This window comes from Oryctolagus cuniculus, chromosome 5 (genome assembly GCF_964237555.1).
Source record: "Oryctolagus cuniculus chromosome 5, mOryCun1.1, whole genome shotgun sequence".
NCBI lineage: Eukaryota > Metazoa > Chordata > Mammalia > Lagomorpha > Leporidae > Oryctolagus > Oryctolagus cuniculus.
Genome location: NC_091436.1, coordinates 117,585,040 through 117,604,196, shown reverse-complemented (window position 1 = coordinate 117,604,196; position 19,157 = coordinate 117,585,040). Strand labels below are relative to the sequence as shown.

The 19,157-nt window shown below is 42.8% G+C and overlaps 1 protein-coding gene across 4 annotated transcripts in view; it reads left to right on the top strand.

Moving 5' to 3' along the window:
• The window catches only part of PAQR8 (progestin and adipoQ receptor family member 8), a 151,561-nt gene extending 133,152 nt beyond the window's left edge, over positions 1 to 18,409 (top strand). For all 4 annotated transcript variants that reach the window (XM_051855627.2, XM_008263043.4, XM_051855625.2 and 1 more), the window contains one exon: positions 14,044 to 18,409. In XM_051855627.2, coding sequence (XP_051711587.1) covers positions 14,044 to 15,164 — 1,121 coding nt within the window. In that variant the 3' untranslated portion in view covers positions 15,165 to 18,409. The remainder of the gene's footprint in view (positions 1 to 14,043) is intronic.
• Positions 18,410 to 19,157: the final 748 nt, after the last annotated feature.

Below are 19,157 nucleotides of genomic sequence, written 5' to 3'. Positions count from 1 at the left end.
CCGAGTTGGGATTGGCAGAGGAGGACTATAAAGGAGGAGAGAGACGGCATGCACCAGGAACATCTAAGGGGAACATCTAAGGGGAACACCTGTGCAGCCCCCGAGAGAGCCGGCCGGCGGTGTGCCGCTCCCCCGCGGAAGTGGGGAATGTGGCAGGGGGAACCGCCCTTCCAAGGAGGTGGAAGGGATGGTAGCCAACCCGGGAAGAACCAACAGCAAACCCGGGGAGGGCCGAGCAGACGAAAGAACAGCGCAGGGTCCTGTGTCGTTCCTCCACGAAGACGGGGAGCGACATAATGGTGCCGTGACTCGGATATGAAGCCTAGGCAGGGTTCTGTGTCGTTCCTCCACGAAGAGGGGGAGCGACATAATGGTGCCGTGACTCGGATATGAAGCCTAGGCAGGGTTTGGTGTCGTTCCTCCATGAAGAGGGGGAGCGACATAATGGTGCCGTGACTCGGATATGAAGCCTAGGCAGGGTTTAGTGTCGTTCCTCCATGAAGAGGGGGAGCGACACTACATATTAATGAAAAAAAGTATGTATTTCTTTTTTGTTTTTTGAACATGCATGTATTTTGAAAAAATTTTACTGTAATTCCATTTTTCCATGAACTTCTTGAAGTGCCTTTGGTATATACTGTGCATCTTTCTATAATGATATATGTAAATATATAAACATTTGTTTATATATAAACATAATTGTTTCAATAAATGCATAGTAAGTATTCAGTTATATAGATTTATCATAATTTACTCAATGAAATCTTCCATTCTTGGATGTGAAGATACTGATTGTTGGATTTTGTCAAATATAAAGGAAATGCACTTTGACCATTAGTGAATCCAAATCCATGTTAAAATTATCTCTGCTAATAATAGGATTCTGCTTGTAGTATTACTCTTTAAAACAAGACTTTATAACATTGATATGATTCCTGGCAGATGTGGCTACAGATATGGGAGGGGTCCCAGCAGTCTCTCTTGACAGTTGACTGGAGATCTTGGTGGTGTCTGACATTGCTTCTAACTACACTTCTGTCTCAAAGCCTGCGCAGAGCCCCAGTTCCAGTCCTTATAAATGACACTTAGTTGTTATCTTAGATTTTTGTTCCTTCTCAGCCATGTATGGTTATAGAGTGATGTGGGAGGTTGAGCTTCTGTGGATTCTGGAAGCATTTTTTCTGCCCTTTTGATGAGAATTTCTGCTCTTTTGTTCTCTGTCCAACAACCAGCAGGCCACCTTCCTGCCCTCTGTGGGAGTCCTGCACACAGTGACATGAACTGATGTCACAGCATCTGTTGGTGGTTTCAACACAGTGCTTAATGTTCTGTGTAAAGCAAAACATACCCAGATGAACATATCCAGAATTTTGCAGCTTTAGAGCTAGCATAGATTATATCCTCATTTTATGGACAAGGACTCCGGGGCACAGAGGTTGAGTAATTTGCCTAAAGTCACATAGTCAGTGGTAGAGTTGGAACTAGAAGTTGAGATGTCTAATTTCTCGTCCAGTGTTCATCCCAGGGAAATCAGCTATTCCAAGTTTGTGATGGGTTCATGTAGGATCCTTGTACTGGGTCAGGGAACACCATTGATTTGGAACACTTCTATCTGGTCTCCAGTTAAAATGTCTTCAGTAGCACACTATGCCAGTTTCTCAAATAGGGGGCTTTTATGTAAGTCTTTACTTTGTTCATCGGGGAGAGGCTTTTTAGATGGCAGGCTATTTGTGGACCAGAATTCAGTGAGTATTCTCAGTGCCAGCACACTTTCTACCAGCAGGCTATTAAATGGCCTCAGCCTTTAGGTTAGTGCTTGTTACAGCTCATTGAACCAGCTCTGCAAAGCTAACCACAAGCTGTGTCTCTTTCAGATGAAACTGAAACTATCAGGTTCATGATCGCATTCATCCCACTTGGACCGTCTGAAAGATTCCACTCAGATTTTGTGGTAGTCACATTTTCTTCTGGACAATACTGGAATTTGGTTTACAAAGAAACCCAGTGGCAAAGAACTAAGAAAGTTTGCAGTACTTACTGTTTTCGTAATGTCAACTGCATACTATCTTTGTTAATGGAGCACACAGCAACATATTTTAAAAATACTGGGATTTTCCGAGAGTCCACACTTAGGTTTTTACCGCCTGTATCTGCCACAAGTAGCCTTGGGCAAGTTTCCTCATCTGTAAAATAGAAATGATGGCAATAAAGATGTTGGAAAATTCTAATGAATTAGTATTTGCAAAGCACTTAGAACACTTTCTGGCATGTGGTAAGGACTATGTGTTTGCTATTGTTACTCTTTTTCATTCCATTCATTCATTCATTTATTCAATAACAATTTATATGTGCTCTGCACAATGCTAGATAATAAAAAAGAGTCTCTTTCAGCCCTCAAAGAATCTTACCTTTTAATGTGCTGAGAGATATGCTTGACACTGTAGGTATACAGTATACACCTGAGAGATATGCTTCATACTGTAACTGTAGGTGTTCAATAAGGAAAGTGCTATAATGGAGGACTGTCGAGTGCAGTAGCAGTGTAGGCAAAGGAGCATCTAAGGGGAAGGCTTCTTGTGACATTTGAGCTGGAACAAGAAGGATGAGTAGGAGTAGGAGTTAGCCGGTAGGCATCAGCAGCATAGGCATTGTAGGCGTGTACATTGGCACAAAGGCATGAAGGGATAGCAGAATACTCATAACACAAAGTGGCAGAGTGGAGCATGGTTTGAAGACAGTCAAGGAGACACACAGGTAGGAACCAGAAAGGCCTTCTAAATGCTACAGAGGCTCCTGTGAGAGATGATAAGGACCAGAATTTGGGCAGCAGCTGTGCCACCTAGGCATCCTCACTGAAAGGGAGCTCAACAGGTGTAAGAGGTAGGAAGGAGCAGTAAGAGCAGTGGGCATGCCTGCTGCACAGGTAAACCTATTCTGTAGTTGACAGGAGACACATCCAGATGCTATTCTGATATCTGTATAGCTCCTCTCTGAAAATTAAAGGGCCATTTATATATGGGCATATAATATGGTGATATATATTTATATTTTGGGTTTTGTCCACAGTTCCTGTCTTTTAACTCTTGTTATTTCCTAAATGACTAGAACACTAAGGTTAAAATATTTGGCCTTTTGTTCTTGGTTCCTGAAGCAGCTTGGAGATAGCTTCAGAGTAATAAAGGTGCCATCACTCTTTTGTTAACAATGTTGTAGCACTGTAAACTCAGACACAGGCCTCAAATAGCAAAATCTCTCTCTGGCTGTCTCCTGCTCTCCTTTTGGTTGCCCCCTTTTTCCTGTAGAAAGGCAGTAGAAATTAGGATTTCTCTTCTCCAAGACAGGTCATAGAAACTAAAAATAGACACTAATCCTCCTGCATTTTTTTGTTTTGGAGTCAGCCATGAATCAGTTCCCTTACAGTAGGCCCTAAGACTCCCATTTCAGATGGGGTCTTCCCCATACCTAGGAGGAAGAAACGCTGCCCAGGGAAGCCAAGAAGAATCCAGACAGGCTTTGCTGGGTTCCCCACCCAGTCTACTCACTTTATAGACCATCTTGCCCAATCACACTTCTCCATGGTTGTCGACACTTCAGTTAGTCTCCAGAAACAGCTTCTGGACAGCTGAACACACGGAGGCTTACAGGAAGGCGAACAAGACGCGGACTCCAGCTCCACTGGACAGAAGCTCCTGCACTTTGGCCCCGCCCAGCCCCCACCCCATGTGTCTCTTCATCTGCTTATTGTCTTCCTAAAAGCCTCCTTTATAAGCCACCAGCAACCATGTTTCCATGAATTCCACGACTCTTTCAGAGAATGCTGTCAAGCCTTAAGAAGGTGTGTAGAAACCCTAAGTTGTAACTGGTTGGACAGGAGGCCTAGACTTGGGACTGGTGTCTAAAGTGAGGGCGTCTTGTGGGGCAGAGCCCTCAACCCCTGTAATCTGATACTTTCCCCAGGTAGACAGCATCAGAATTAAACTAGTTAGATGTCCAGCTGGTGTCCCCTGCAAAATTGCTTGCCTGATTGCTGGTTGGGAGAAATCCCCATGCATTATTGGATCACAGAAGTTGTGAGTGTACAGTAAGTGTTGTAAATGTATGGAAAGAGAAACTAAGTTTGTTTCTCTTCTATATCCTCAGGACACTTAATACATTTTTACTATGTTTTCATGGCATCACAACAAACACCAACTATGCCTATTTTCTTTGTTTTATGTAATGTTTCTGAAACAGAAATGCATTCTAGGTAGCTTTCAGTAGTCAAAACTAGATGAAAACAAACTCAAACCCTAAGAATAAGTAGTTTAGCTCTGTGATTACCTTTTGAAAAGCACATCTAAACACACTTGGTTAAAAGTTAAAATTATTGCCACACACAGGATTTACCCTACTTTTCTCTTCCTGTTCTTCCTGAATTAATCTTTAATTCCTCTAAATAATTTGGAAGGCGTCCCTAAAATAAAGCTTTAAAATTGGACACTTACATAGTCCAAAGCAAGCTGTAATGTTTTGTAACATTTTCTTATAAATGTTAAATGAATGTATGGCACAGATTCCTTACTCAGTAAACAGAACTTTTACTTCCAATTCCATTACTGTCTGAGTCTAGTTATAAATTGTTAAAGGAATTTGAGGAGGCAGAATGAGAATTCCCAGAAGTGCAATACAACATTTTATATTCCTTTTTAATTTTAAAAAATTACATTAAAATCAATTATAAGGTAATATATTATATATATAATAACTACATATATATATAGTTATTCTTTAGTCTCCATGAGGTATTGATTCTGGGACCCCTCCTTCCCTCCCTACTTAGGATAGGAAAACCTGCAGATTCTCAAGTCCCTTATGTAAAATAGTACAGTACTTGTACATAATCTATACAGTCCTCCTGTGTATTTTAAATCATCTCTAGATTACTTATAATACCGAATAAAATGTAAATGCTATGTAAATAGTTTCTAGACTGTATTGTTTAGGGAATAAAGACAGCCATCCATAGCTAGTTGAATAGGCAGATAGAGAACCCATAGATACAGAGGGCTGATTGTGTGTGTGTGTGTGTACACATGAGAGGACTTCAAAAGACTAATGGAAACATATGAGATAAGTTTATTTTGATGGAAAAAAAGTTTGAAATTCGTGCATGATTTTTTTCACAATACTTATTTTTCATGAACTTTCTGACCCCACACAAATGGATTTTTTTTTTTTCCCAAGTTATATCCTTCAGTGGGTTCTTTCTTCCAAATACTGCTAGGACTTCGATTTGCATGTTGTGCCTCCACAAAGAATTATTCTACCACTGCCCATATTATTATTTATTCTCCTTATTTGCCTGAGAAGTGAAGAGATAGGAAATCACCTCTTCCTACCCACTCTTTTTATAAGGACAATGACACTGAGTAATTAAAATTAAAGGGGACTGGCATCATGGCATAAAGCCACTGCCTGCAGTGCCAGCATCCCATGTGCATACCTGTTCTAGTCCTGGCTGCTCCACTTCTTATCCTTCTCTCTGCTATGGCCTAGGAAGGCAGTAGAGGATGACCCAAGTCCTTGGGCCCCTGCGCCCACATGGGGGACCCAGAGGAAGCTCCTGGCTCCTGGCTTCGGATCCGCTCAGCTTTGGCTGTTGCAGTCATCCAGGGAGTGAACCCTCAGATGGAAGGCCTCTCTCTCTCTCTCTCTCTCTCTCCCTTTCTTTGTCTCTGCTTCTCTGTAACTCTACCTTTCAAATAAATAAATAAATCTTTAAAAAACTGAATTAAATTAAATTAAAATTAACATTAGGCAGGGTCCTCAGCAGATGAGCTGGAGTTTCTGTGCTAGAGGGTAGGTACTGAGGTTGCATGCATGGGCAATAGAAAGTGGTGGCAGTTTTGAAGAACTATTATAATCCAGGCCTCCGAAGTGGGTGGACTCTGGAAGACGAGGCTGGAATAGGAAGGAAGTAAAGAAAGAACCAGCCTATTTGCATGCTGAGGGCATAGAGTTTGTGTTGTAAACAAATGGTAGTGAGCTATTGAGGAGTTTTTTGTTTTTTTTTTTTTTTTTCCAGGACCCTTGAATAATTTACTGTGATTCAACATGCACCAGACACAGGCTAGTGAGGAATTTTGAGTAGGGGAGTCATAATGAGATTTCTAGTTAAAAAAATTTTTTTTCATTTTATTTTAAAAGTAGAGAGACACGGAGAGAGAGATCTTCCAATCTGCTGTTCACTTTCCAAGTGCCCATAGCAGCCCACACTGGGCCAGACTAAAGCTAGGAGCCTGGAGTTCAATCTCCATTTCCCAAGTTGGTGGCAGGGACCCAAGTACTTAAGCCATCTTTTGTTGCATTCCAGTGCATTAGCAGAGAGCTGGATCAGAAGCTGAGGAGCCTGGACTCAAACTAGGCACTCTGATTCAGGTTGCGGTCACTCCCAAGTGGCAACTGAACCACTTCCCCAGGTGCCTCCCTCAGACTGCCATTTTAACTATGCCCTGAAGTGGTCTGGAGAATGAAGTGAAAGTAGTGATGTGAAGCAAGGAGGATGTGAGGAAGAAAAATGAGTAATGAGGGTCAGGTTGAGACACCTCTTGGGATGCCCATTGGAAAACCTGGGTTCGAGTCCTGGCTCGGCTCCTGATTCCAGCATTCTTGTTAGTGTGTACCTTGGGAGTTAGTGGTTTGGACTCAAGTGATTAGATTCCTGCTGCCCACGTAGGAGATCTAGATTGAGTTCTGGGCTCCTGGTTTCAGCCTTGCCGACCCCCCACCACCCAACTGTGGTGTGCATATTAGGAGTGAACCAGAGGATGGAAGATCAGTCTGTCTCTCTTTTTCAAATAAAATAAATGTTAAAAAAAAATTTAAAAGGTCACAGATGAGACTGCTGCTGTCTCGATCCACATTGATTTAATCTTGAAAACCTGAATTAAGGGAGAGCAGTAGAACTGGAAAAGCCAATGGATTCCAGAAACGTTCAGATAAAATTAGCAGGCCTCTTTGTCCTGACTGTCAATGAACAACTTAATACTTTATCCCTTTTAGTATTTTTTTTTGTTTGTTCTACTTAATACTATTGGTTGAACTCTGTAATTAACACACAATTATTCTTAGGTGTTTAACTTTAACTGAAAAGTGATCCCTGTTAAATATAAGAGTGGGAATAAGAGAGGGAGGAGAGGTACAATTTGGGACATGCTCAAGCTGACTTGCCCCAAACGGTAGAGTTAAAACGTGCCAGGGGATTCCAATGCCATCTCACTAGTCCAAGTGATCAATTTCCGTTCACAATTGATCATAATGATAGGTCTAAGAGTCAAAGAGATCACATAAACAAGACTATTGTCTGCTAATACTAACTGATAAAATTAAAAAGGAGTGAACGATCCAATATGGGAAGTGGGATACACAGCAGACTCATAGAATGGCAGATGTCCTAAACAGCACTCTGGCCTCAGAATTAGTCCTTAAGGCATTCGGATCTAGCTGAAGAGCCCATGAGAGTATTTTAGGCATGGAAAGCCAAGACACTCTGGCAAAAAAAAAAAAAAAAATCTCTGCGAGTGAGATCCCAGCAGAAAGAACGGGCCATCAAAGAAGGAGGTACCTTTCTCTGAAGGGAGGAGAGAACTTCCACTTTGACTATGACTGTGTCTAAATAAGATCAGAGTTTGTGAACTCAAACGGCTTCCATAGCCTTGGCAGCTCATGACAAGAGTCTAGGGTGATTACTGATGCCATAAACAAGAGTGTCAATTGTTAAATCAACAACAGGAGTCACTATGCATTTATTCCCCATGTAGGATTTCTGTCCTTAATGTGTTGTACAATGTAAATTAATGGTAAAACTACTACTCAAACAGTACTTTACACTTTGTGTTTCTGTGTGGGTGCAAACTGTTAAAATCTTTACTTAATATATTCTAAATTGGGCCAGCATTGTGGCTCACTTGGCTAATCCTCCGCCTGCAGCGCAGGCACACTGGGTTCTAGTCCTGGTTGGGGCGTCCGATTCTGTCCCGGTTGCTCCTCTTCCAGTCCAGTTCTCTGCTGTGTCCCGGGAAGGCAGTGGAGGATGGCCCAAGTGCTTGGGCCCTGCACCCGCATAGGAGACCAGGAGAAGCACCTGGCTCCTGGCTTTGGATCGGTGCAGTGCGCCGGCCGTAGCAGCCATTTGGGGGGTGAACCAATGGCAAAAGAAGACCTTTCTCTCCGTCTCTCTCTCTCTCTCTCTCACACTGTTTAACGCTGCCTGTCCAAAATATATATATATATGTATATACACACACATACTAAATTGATCTTCTGTATATAAAGATACTGGAAAATGAATCTTGATGTGAATGGAATGGGAAAGGGAGCGGGAGATGGGAGGGTTGCAGGTGGGAGGGAAGTTATGGGGAGGAAAAAGCCACTGTAATCCAAAAGCTGTACTTTGGAAATTTATATTTGTTAAATAAAAGTTAAAAAAAATTAGCAAGTCTCAATGGCTACATAGATGTAGGGGAAGGGTCAAGTCTAGGCTGAAAAAGATGTTTGAAGATACTGAGTTTGAGGTGACTGTGGGACATTCCATTGGACATATCTACTGCAACTGGATATTTGAATCCAATCTTGGGAACAATTTGGCTGAAGGCGTATTTAGGAATCATGTGATACAGGTGCTAGCAAAAGCTAAGGGCCTAGGGAAGTGCCTGTGTAAGGGGTACCATGGACACTGAAGAGAAGGCAGATGGTGAAACCCTCAGAACACAATTGACAAGAAGGGTGGGAGGAGACAATCAAGGTGGAGCTGGGGAGGGTGGTCTCACTTAAGCAGCGAGGAAGCATCAATCAGCAGTGGGAATCCTGCAGAGCTCAGGTAAGATAAATAATGAAACAAGCTGAAAGACTTGGAGCTGGGAAATGACTCCCATCTTCCCTTCTGTAGCATCAAACCTAACCTTCCATTTTTTTTTAAGATTGATTTATTTATTTGAAAGGAAGAGTTACAGGGAAACAAAGGCAGAGAGAGAGAGAGAGTCTTCCATCTGCTGGTTCACTCCCCAGATGGCCGTAACACTGGAGCTGCACCGATCTGGAGCCAGGAGCCAGGAGCTTCCTCCAGGTTTCCCACGTGGGTGCAGGGGCCCTAGGACTTGGGATATCTTCCACTGCTTTCCCAGGCCATAGCAGAGAGCTGGATTGGAAGTGGAAGCAGCCAGGACTCGAACCGGCGCCCATATGGGATGCTGGAACTGCAGGCGGCAGCTTTACCTGCTACACCACAGCGCTGGCCCCAATAACCTCTTTCTGACCACAAGTTTAGACTTATTCATGATCCTACACTGGCAAAGGGAATTTAAATCCTTTTCACCCAGATAGAGGACTTAAAGCTTTGCAACACCCTCATTGCTGAGGGAGATAAGAAATCATACTCTGAGTTGGAAGCCATAGTGTTTGTGCCCCTGGAACGTGGGTACTGGGTTACACACTCCAGAGGATGGAGATATTAAGGAACCTCTGAGGCTGGTGTGGCTGCATTTTAAAGATCTCATTTACAAGGGAAATGATGATTCTGCCAAATATTTTTTCCCATGTACCCTTTCCTTTGAAAGATAACATCCTCTTGGTCTTTTATCTCTGCTTCTTAGTTATATAAACCTCTTCCCAGCTCATTTTCCATGAAAGTGAAGTAGAAATAACTTTTTGAAAAGGACTTGTCAACATAAAGCTATAGGGAAGGTTGATGGTCAGAGGACTCAGGGAGCTGTCATGGTCACAGCTCTGCAGTCATGGTTATCTGGAGACCAGCAGCCCTATGTTCTTTCTTTTCTCCTTCAGAACATTTAGATTAGATGCAAATTACTTCTCAGGTCTGAATTGTACTCCAATCCAACCATTAAACAACTAAACCTCAAAGTTTTAATCTTTAGAAATTCAACTGAGTCATTTTTTAATAAGAACCTGCTATGTGTTAGACCCCCTATTTTAAGGGATAGAAAGATAAGTAGGAATTGTGCAGTTATGCAGCAGGTGATTTCAAAAAGTTTGTATAAGATAGGATTAAAAGGGAGGTTGATTTTGGTACAAAGAAAGTTTGAAATCCATGCGTAATTTCTTCATAATACACTTTCTCCATGAACTTTTTAAAGAACCTTCCCTCTGCTTAACTCTGGATGCCAGATTTTCTTAGATTGGGGGCAGGCATTTGGCACAGTGGTTAAGACATCCTCGGGATGTTTGTTTTCCATATGTAAGTGATTGGGTTAGAGTCCTGGCTCTACTTCCAATTCCAGTTTCCTGTTAATGCACACCCTGGATCGCAACAGGTGATGGCTCCAGCGCTTGGGTCCCTGCCACCCACATGGGACACCAACTCAGACTGAGTTTCAGGCTCTTGGCTTTGGCCTGGTCCAGCCCCAGTGTTTGTGGGTATTTGAGAAGTGAGACAGTGGATAAAAGATCTTTTTTTGTCTCTCTGCCTTTTTTTTTTTTTTTTTAAGAACTGCATCCAAAGTTGATGGAAATATCCTTTCTCTTAGCATGCAGATAGAGCCTCCTGGGAAGCTTCTCCAGATATTCCTTCTTCTACAGCTTCATGGCCCCAGTGGTTCACCTCAACTTCTCCTATCGCTCCCCCTCTTCGTGGAGGAGCGACACAGGACCCTGCGCTGTTCTTTTGTCTGCTCGGCCCTTCGCGGGTTTGCTGCTGGTTCTTCCCGGGTTGGCTACCGTCCCTTCCACCTCCGTGGAAGGGCGGTTCCCCCTGCCACTTTCCCCACTTCCACAGGGGAGCGGCACACCGCCGGCCGGCTCTCTCGGGGGCTGCACAGGTGTTCCTTCAGATAGATGTTCCTGGTGCATGTTGTCTCTCTCCTCCTTTATAGTCCTCTTCCACCAATCCCAACTCTGCTACCCACATGCCGAGTACGCTGCTCTCCTCCAATCAGGAGCAGGTCCTGCTGCTTATTGGTTGAACTGGAGGCAGCTGTGTAAAAGCTGTTTACTCCTCTCCCAGCGCCATATTGTGGGAGAGCAGATGCATAGAATAAGTCTTAATTCCAGTAACAGTCTAGTCCGAGTTGCTCCCCACATCTCCCAACAGTAAAATCAGATGGATAACTTCATCTGATTTCCCACTCAGCTTAACAGGAAATAGAAACCTGCATCTAAAAATTAGAGCACTTTAATTCCTCATAGCTCCAACAAGCCGAGCCCTCACCCCACCCCCACCCCATTATATGTTGCTAACAGCAACAGGACAGCTTGAAAAATCATCTCATAACCCCTGGGACATTCCTGCAGTTCATCCACCAACTCCCAGGCACTCGGATCCCTCTGCTGGCTGATAGTGGAAACACTGCATAGCTTTTGCTTTCCTTCTTTTTTTCGTTGTTTTTAAATGACTTAAGGAGTTTTTTTTAAACTACAGCTCATATATATATTTGAGAAGCAGGGAGACAGACAAGACAGAGATTTCGTCTGCTGGTTCACTATCCAAGTGCCCACAACAGCCATGGTTGGGCCAAGGCTGAAGCTAGGAGTTGTGTACTCAACATTGGAGGGTGGCAGGAACCCAATTACTTGAGCCATCACTGCTGCTTTGCAGGGTCTGAATCAACTAGAAACTGGAGTCTAGAGCGAGAGCTGGAAATGCAACCCACATATACCGCTGTGGGACATGGGAATCTTAACCATGAGGCTAAATACCTGCGCCCCAAAGTTAGGGTATACTGGTGATCATTTTCTTTCTCTTTCCCACGCTCCCTCCCTGTGTTTCTCTTTCTATCTGATTCTTCAATCTATGATACATTTCTAGTGATGTCTTTGATTCCTATAATAAGCACTAGTTCATAGCCTGTTCCTGGTAGGAGACAGTTTTTGGTCTGTTCAGAGAGTTCTGGCTAAATGAATGCCTCAGTGCAGGGTAACAGACTCTGCCATAGAAGTAAGCACAAGATGCGGCATGGGCATTAGTCTCTCCACTCATGAAGCCTTACTGTGTCTCACATCAGTGATGGTTGTAATAATGGCAAATGTCTTTGAAGACTTAGAACCAAGCACTTTGTTAAATATTTTCCAGCATTATGTCATAGTTCTTGCATCAGCATTATAAGGCAGTTCCTCTGTCATTAACAGATGACAAAGCTTAGGCTGGAGTCATGTGACTTGTTAATAGGGCTCAGGACTGGAGCTCAGGTCTCTCTGGCATCAGTGTCACATTATGAACTTCTCTAGTGTGACCTAGAGTTCTGAGCTATGGAGGCCCATATTTGGCAAAAGTTACTTGACCTTGCTGCCTCATGGATGTCTCTTACCTCTTTTTTCTTCTCTCGAGAATTCTAGCTTTTCCTTCAAGAATCAGTTCAGGGGCCACTTGGAAAGGCCTGCTTCCACCTTCTGTTTCCGTTGTGTTCGCAGGGCCTTTGTGAACTGGTGCTAGACTCTAAGGAGCACTTAATACATGTTTTTGTCAGGATTTTCCTACTTGTCTGTCTCCCCAGTAGACTGACATACTTGAAGGCAGAGAGTCCATTTTATCAGACTTTGTATCCCTTGTATCCAGTATCTAGAACAGAGCCCAGATTATAATAATAAAAATTACAGAAATACTTAACATTTACTGAGCATCTATTCCAGGCTGGGAAGAGTGTTAAGTACTTCCACTTTCAGTCTTTCATTTAACCATTACAACAACCCATACAATACATAAAATTGTTATCTCATTCCATTTTATGGATGAAAAAACTGAGGCTTAGGGAGTCCTATAACTTGCTCAGCATCACCTAGTAAGTGGCAGAACCAGGGCTTAATTCCAGGTCTCCCTGAACTTCTTTCACATTATTTTCTGTGCCCTACATTTTTTACTGGATTTTTTTTCACTTCTTTCAAAATTAGGAAGTATAAGTCAGAAAATTTCATTTTATTCACTAAAATTAATAGCTAAGTATTCTGAGCAGCATTTGCTACATCTCTACTGGTTCCACCTGCAATGCTGGCATCCCATATGGGCACCAGTTCAAATCCTGGCTGCTACACATCTGATCTAGCTCCCCGCTAATGAGCATAGGAAAGCAGTGAAAGATGGCCCAAGTGCTTGGGCCCTTGCACAAACATAGGAAACCCTGATGGAGTTAGAGGACCCTGGCTTTGGCCTGGCCCAGCCCTGGCTGTTGGCAGCTATTTGGGGAGTGGACCAGCAGATGGAAGGTATCTCTCTTTGTTTCTCTCTAACTCTGCCTTTGAAATAAATAAATCCTTAAAAGAAGGTGACTGTAGATATGCTCAAAATCTATTCATTTACCCAGTAACTTCACATGAAAATTTGCAGCAATTTTGTGACTTATTTTATGAAATAGTTGATATGTTCAGCTGTCGCCTGGAAATTCCAATTGTAAATTAAGCATTTCTGACACCTGAAACTAATTGAGATTTATTTTCCCAGGAGAGGAAAATCCCAAAGTACTTACCTTCAAATAACATATTAAAAAAAAAAAAAAAAACAACAACAATCTTTACAGTTAGATTTTATGTTAGAAATTTAGGTCATTTGTTACTTTGAACTGTTAATGAAATCCCAGAATATGCCTTGATTTTTACCAGCCTAATTTATGACTGAATTTCCCATCTTTTTAATTTGTGGTTCAATTGGTTACCTCAGACTTTCAGGTTTCCAGTGAAACTAGTGAACAATTTAAGATTAGTAATATCAACACTTACTATTTCACACTATTAGAGCCTGTCTGATGATTACATTTTGATAACTTCAAAGCCTTTAAAAGTAACCTTCCAGATGTCAACCAGTCTTGTTTATCATTAAGTGTTAGGGGCTAACAGTCACATCTTAAAAGATGACACAGAATCAGAGTGGTGGGGCAGTAAGGGATCCTGGTCCAACTCCATCATTTCACAGATGGAGAAAGGGTACTAAGGCCGTCTGCAGTTACCGCCTTTCTCCACAGCACTAGAAAGCCATCTTCCAATAATAAAAGCTGTAGTCCCCGGCATTCTAAGCTACATTCACACCTCACTCTGGCTTTGCCAATTTTTCTTTATTTTCTTCAGGTTGCACCTCCAACCTACTGCGTTGTGTGGAAGGCGATTCCCTCCGGGCCGCCGCCATGACGACCGCCATCTTGGAGCGCCTGAGCACCCTGTCCGTGAGCGGACAGCAGCTGCGCCGCCTGCCCAAGATCTTGGAGGATGGCCTTCCCAAGATGCCTTGCACCGTGCCGGAGACGGACGTGCCCCAGCTCTTCCGGGAGCCTTACATCCGCACCGGGTACCGCCCCACGGGGCATGAGTGGCGCTACTACTTCTTCAGCCTCTTTCAGAAACACAACGAGGTGGTCAACGTCTGGACCCACTTGCTGGCGGCCCTGGCCGTCCTCTTGCGATTCTGGGCCTTTGCGGAGGCCGAGGCCTTGCTGTGGGCCTCCCCTCACTCCCTGCCCCTGCTCCTCTTTATCCTGTCCTCAATCACGTACCTCACCTGCAGCCTTCTGGCCCACCTGCTGCAGTCCAAGTCGGAGCTCTCCCACTACACGTTCTACTTTGTGGACTATGTTGGCGTGAGCGTTTACCAGTACGGCAGTGCCTTGGCCCACTTCTTCTACAGCTCCGACCAGGCCTGGTATGAGCGGTTTTGGCTTTTCTTCTTGCCAGCAGCTGCCTTTTGCGGCTGGTTATCTTGTGCTGGTTGTTGTTATGCCAAGTATCGTTACCGGAGGCCTTATCCTGTCATGAGGAAGATCTGTCAGGTGGTGCCAGCTGGACTCGCCTTCATCCTAGACATCAGCCCCGTGGCACACCGTGTGGCGATTTGCCACCTGGCTGGCTGCCAGGAACAGGCAGCCTGGTACCACACCCTCCAGATCCTCTTCTTCCTGGTCAGCGCCTACTTCTTCTCCTGCCCGGTGCCCGAGAAGTACTTTCCCGGTGCCTGTGACATCGTAGGCCATGGGCATCAGATCTTCCATGCCTTTCTGTCTGTCTGCACGCTGTCCCAGCTGGAGGCCATCCTCCTGGATTACCAGGGGCGGCAGGAGATCTTCCTGCAGCGCCATGGTCCCCTGTCTGTCTACATGGCCTGTCTCTCCTTTTTCTTTTTGGCGGCCTGCAGTGCTGCCACCGCAGCCCTCCTGAGGCACAAAGTCAAGACAAGACTGACCAAGAAAGATACCTGAGGCATGTCTGTGTGGCAAAGTGTGGAGGAGGCCCATGGTGATTCGGTACAATAGAAATTGACTTTTTATTTTGTAAGGATTGGCTTTTGAATTAATGAGTGTTTCCAAGGATATTCCCTTGCTCCATGATTTAAATGCCAAAAGATTCAAGAGTTTTGTTGTTGTTAAGGAAAAGGAGTATTACTTTTTCTTCTGGGTTATAACCTTACAAGGAAGGGAAGGGATCTTGGCCATGATTAATGGGACGCTGAATTAAGGAGAACCATCTTCATGCCTGAAAATTTTGCAGAATCTTGAATGTGGTTTCCAGAAGCGAGGCCCAGAGTTGAATACATAATAAAATTGGACTGGAAAGTCCATAGCTGGCAGGTCCTCACCCTATTGGAATGGCCATCCTACTGTACCAATCTTTGGCTGTTGAATAGATTGTCCCAAGGATCCTTTTACATTTGGACTTCAGATTGTCTAAGGTGGAAAAGTCAGAAACTTCAAGATGAAGATGAAACCATTAGACATAATGAATTAGTTCATCTGATTCCTGGTCCCCTCCTTGCTGCTTGTCCACTGTAAAATTGGTTCTTTTTACAGGACAACTGTCCGCCTGTTTTGTTGGAAGTGCTGTTTACTCCCACCCCTTCTTTTCCTGATAACATAAAAAATTACAAATAAGTCATACTTCCAGGAAATACTTGGAGCCATGTAGGGATTCAGGAAGCTTATTCTCATATATTACTAATGTTTGTGGTACTAGAAAATACAGTGCCAAGAGCCACCAGGAGGCCCAACCAAGGAGAATGAATACTGTTTGGTGTCATGGGACTCTTCTATTTTATACCTGAGGGCTGCAGGATTACATGAGCGATATTAAGGCTGCCCTACAGAACAGGATATCCAGGAGCTGCATTGGAGAAATTTCTTCACATTTGACTAGCATGTTTAAAAAGCCTGTGGTGGAGTACATTGGTTCCAAGGGTCCCTCTAGGGATCTGCTTATTTCAAGAGGTACCCAAGGTCCATCCTCCCACATAATGCTGCCCTATGAAGAAACCACACAACTGCCCCAGTTCAGGGACCTCAGGCAAGCAGTTCTGCCTCAGCTTAGAACAGAACTCCTAATTAAGTCCTAGGACAGACAAGCATGTGTATTCACTGCGAATTGGTCCCTGAAGTCTCCTTTGGGTGAGAATGTGTGAACCAGATACCCTGTAGCTGAAATGCTCTGATTCGAATGTTGCTGCTCAACATCTTCTGTGATAGGTGGTGCTTGCCACTGCTGTGTTCCGACCACGCAGCTCTCTCTGAGGAATGACTTCTGTGCTAATCCAGTGAAGGAGGCTGTGCCAAAAGAATGGCTGGAAAGACTCCACAGGGACTGCTTCCTATCAGTATAAGGCCCCTTATTTACTAAAAAGGAAAGTGGTTTAACTCCAGTTTGATGAACTTACCCTGTTACTAGGTTACAATTTCTTGCTTCAAATTTTCGTTTCCTACTTTTCTGTGAGAGATTTGTGGGTTTTGTGCCTTATAAATGGAAATGTATGAACACTTAATGTATGTGCACGTGAGATTTTCTGTTTCGAGTTATTGAGGTAAGAAAATAATACATTGCTGTCCAGCCAGTGAATGAAGTTTCAGAAAGCTAGACTTGCTTCTCAATCAAAAGACTGTTAATCTGTGTTTTGTCCAAAAAGAGAAGAAAAAATTCCAACTCAAGCTATCATATAATCTTTATATCAAGAAAGTTTATGTCTTGTCAGCTACATTGTTTTCCAAATGGATTTCTCTTGTTAATCCTCAAGTATGTGAATTTCTGTGCTACCCAAGTGTCTTACACAAGCTTCGGGTGTCTAGCCAAACTCACAGTAAATCAAATTAGCAAATCTGAACTGGGTGGAACCAAACAATGGAATGGGGAAATTGTGCAAGCACATTGCAAGTGGAGGGTCAATTAAGATAGGAACTACAAAGTGTTTTAAATTTTCATTATTATAGATTGTTGAAAGGTTATTCTTTTAAAAGTTAGAGGGAGAAGTAAAGGAAAGAGAATAAGAGGAAGGTGTGAATCAAACTCTCTGGTGTTATTGGTCGGCATAGATTTTTCAGGCCAAATCTCGGCTTTTTTTTTTTTTTTTTTTTTTTTGAAGAATAAGAGGTACAGTAGTGATCCTCAAATACATCTACAGACCAATGCCAGTCTGTACATATTAATGGCCTGTGGTATGATAACTGCAGAAAGTTACTAAACTTTGAGATAATTGCTACATAATTTTTATTTTAATTTACACAATATTGGCCCACAAGTAATCTGAAATTTAAAAATAGCTTTTTTTTTTTTTTAAAGATTTGAGAGGTGAAGCATTGAGGTAGGGGACTATAATGTGCTTTCAAAATACCAGTAGCATTAGAACTACATCAACACAGGAAATACAGATGTGTTTAAGTACTCAGATTTCTGAAGAGTTAAACACTCTTTTTAAAGCATTATCATTAAAATGAGAACACTAGTAAGGAACAAGCCTAGTTAGTTTAAAAAGCTTAATTAGGAATTTGATAACAGAGATTGCTGTCTCACTCTAACATAGCCCCTCCAACAGTTGACATCTACTGGAAATTCTGCTGGTTGTCTCTTCCTCTCTTTTAATTAACATTTTCAAACTTTAAAAAGTGTAAATTCCTCTGGAAAAATAGTAAACTATCAGTCATTTACATTTTAATGTGAATAAGAATTCAGATTTGTTTGAAGTCCTACTCAAGATAACAGGGGAATAGTGGGACATCGCAAACTAGGTACATAGTTGTTTCCCTCATGCCTAGTTCTTCCTACTTGTATTTACTGATGAACTAATGTTAATGTTCTTGAGATGTTAGGATTTCATGTCCAATTTTGACTGAAATTATGTCACTCAATGACCATGTTCTCAAGTCATCTACTGGAAGTTTGAAATAGTAGGAGTATAGAGCCATGGAATGAAGATAGTTTATTCCTGCCTCTGTGGCCCACCTGTTCACAAACTGTATCTGAATGCTTGAAAACTTTAGCTTCTTTGGTTACTGCACTGCAGTTTCAAATGGATCCTCCAAATGATGTTCAGGTCTTACCCAAAGAGGACACAGCCATTGTCTGTCTATTAATTGTATTGGTCTTGTGTTTTGCTCGATTGCTTGGCAAAGAAAAAAGTGGAACTATTTTCTGTCTATATAAATCTATTCACACAAATAACCATTAAACTGATTTTGTATATGGATTGTTATAGTGTCAGTAATTTAAAGAAACAGCTCCCTTTTTAAAAGATTTATTTTATTTATTTGAAAGGCAGAGTTACAGAGAGGGAAAGACAGAGACAGAGGTCTTCCATCCTCTGGTTCACTCCCCAAATAGCCACATTAGCCAAGACCAGGCCAGGCTGAAACCAGGAGCCAGAAGCTTCCTCCAGGTCTCCCACGTGGGTACACAGGGGCCCAAGAACCTAGGCAAACTTCTGCTGCTTTCCCAGGCCATTAGCAGGGAGCTGAATCAGAAGTGGAGCAGCCAGGACTCGAGCTAGCACCTATATAGGATGCTGGCGCTGAAGGCAGTAGTTTAACCTGTGCCATAGTGCTGTCCCCACCCCTGTTTCTTTTTTTTTTGACAAGTCTCTTGACAAAAGCTATCTTAACAAGCCCCATCCTAAAGAAAGGTTTTATTTAGAAAACACTGCCAGGAGAAGATATTAATTTATCTGGAAGTAAAAAAATACTTCCATACAAAGACCCCCAAAACATAAAATTCACACACAAACACAAACACACACCCCTAATCCCTACTTAGAATAAATTGCCCCCATAAAAGATACGGAGTTGGTTTCTCTGGGGATTTTTTTTTTTTCAAGATTTATTTATTTATTTGAAAGGCAAAATTAGAGAGAGAGGTCTTCCATCTACTGGTTCACTCCCCCAAACAGCTGCAATGGCCGGGGCTGGGCTGGTCTGAAACCAAGAGCCAGGAGCTTCTTT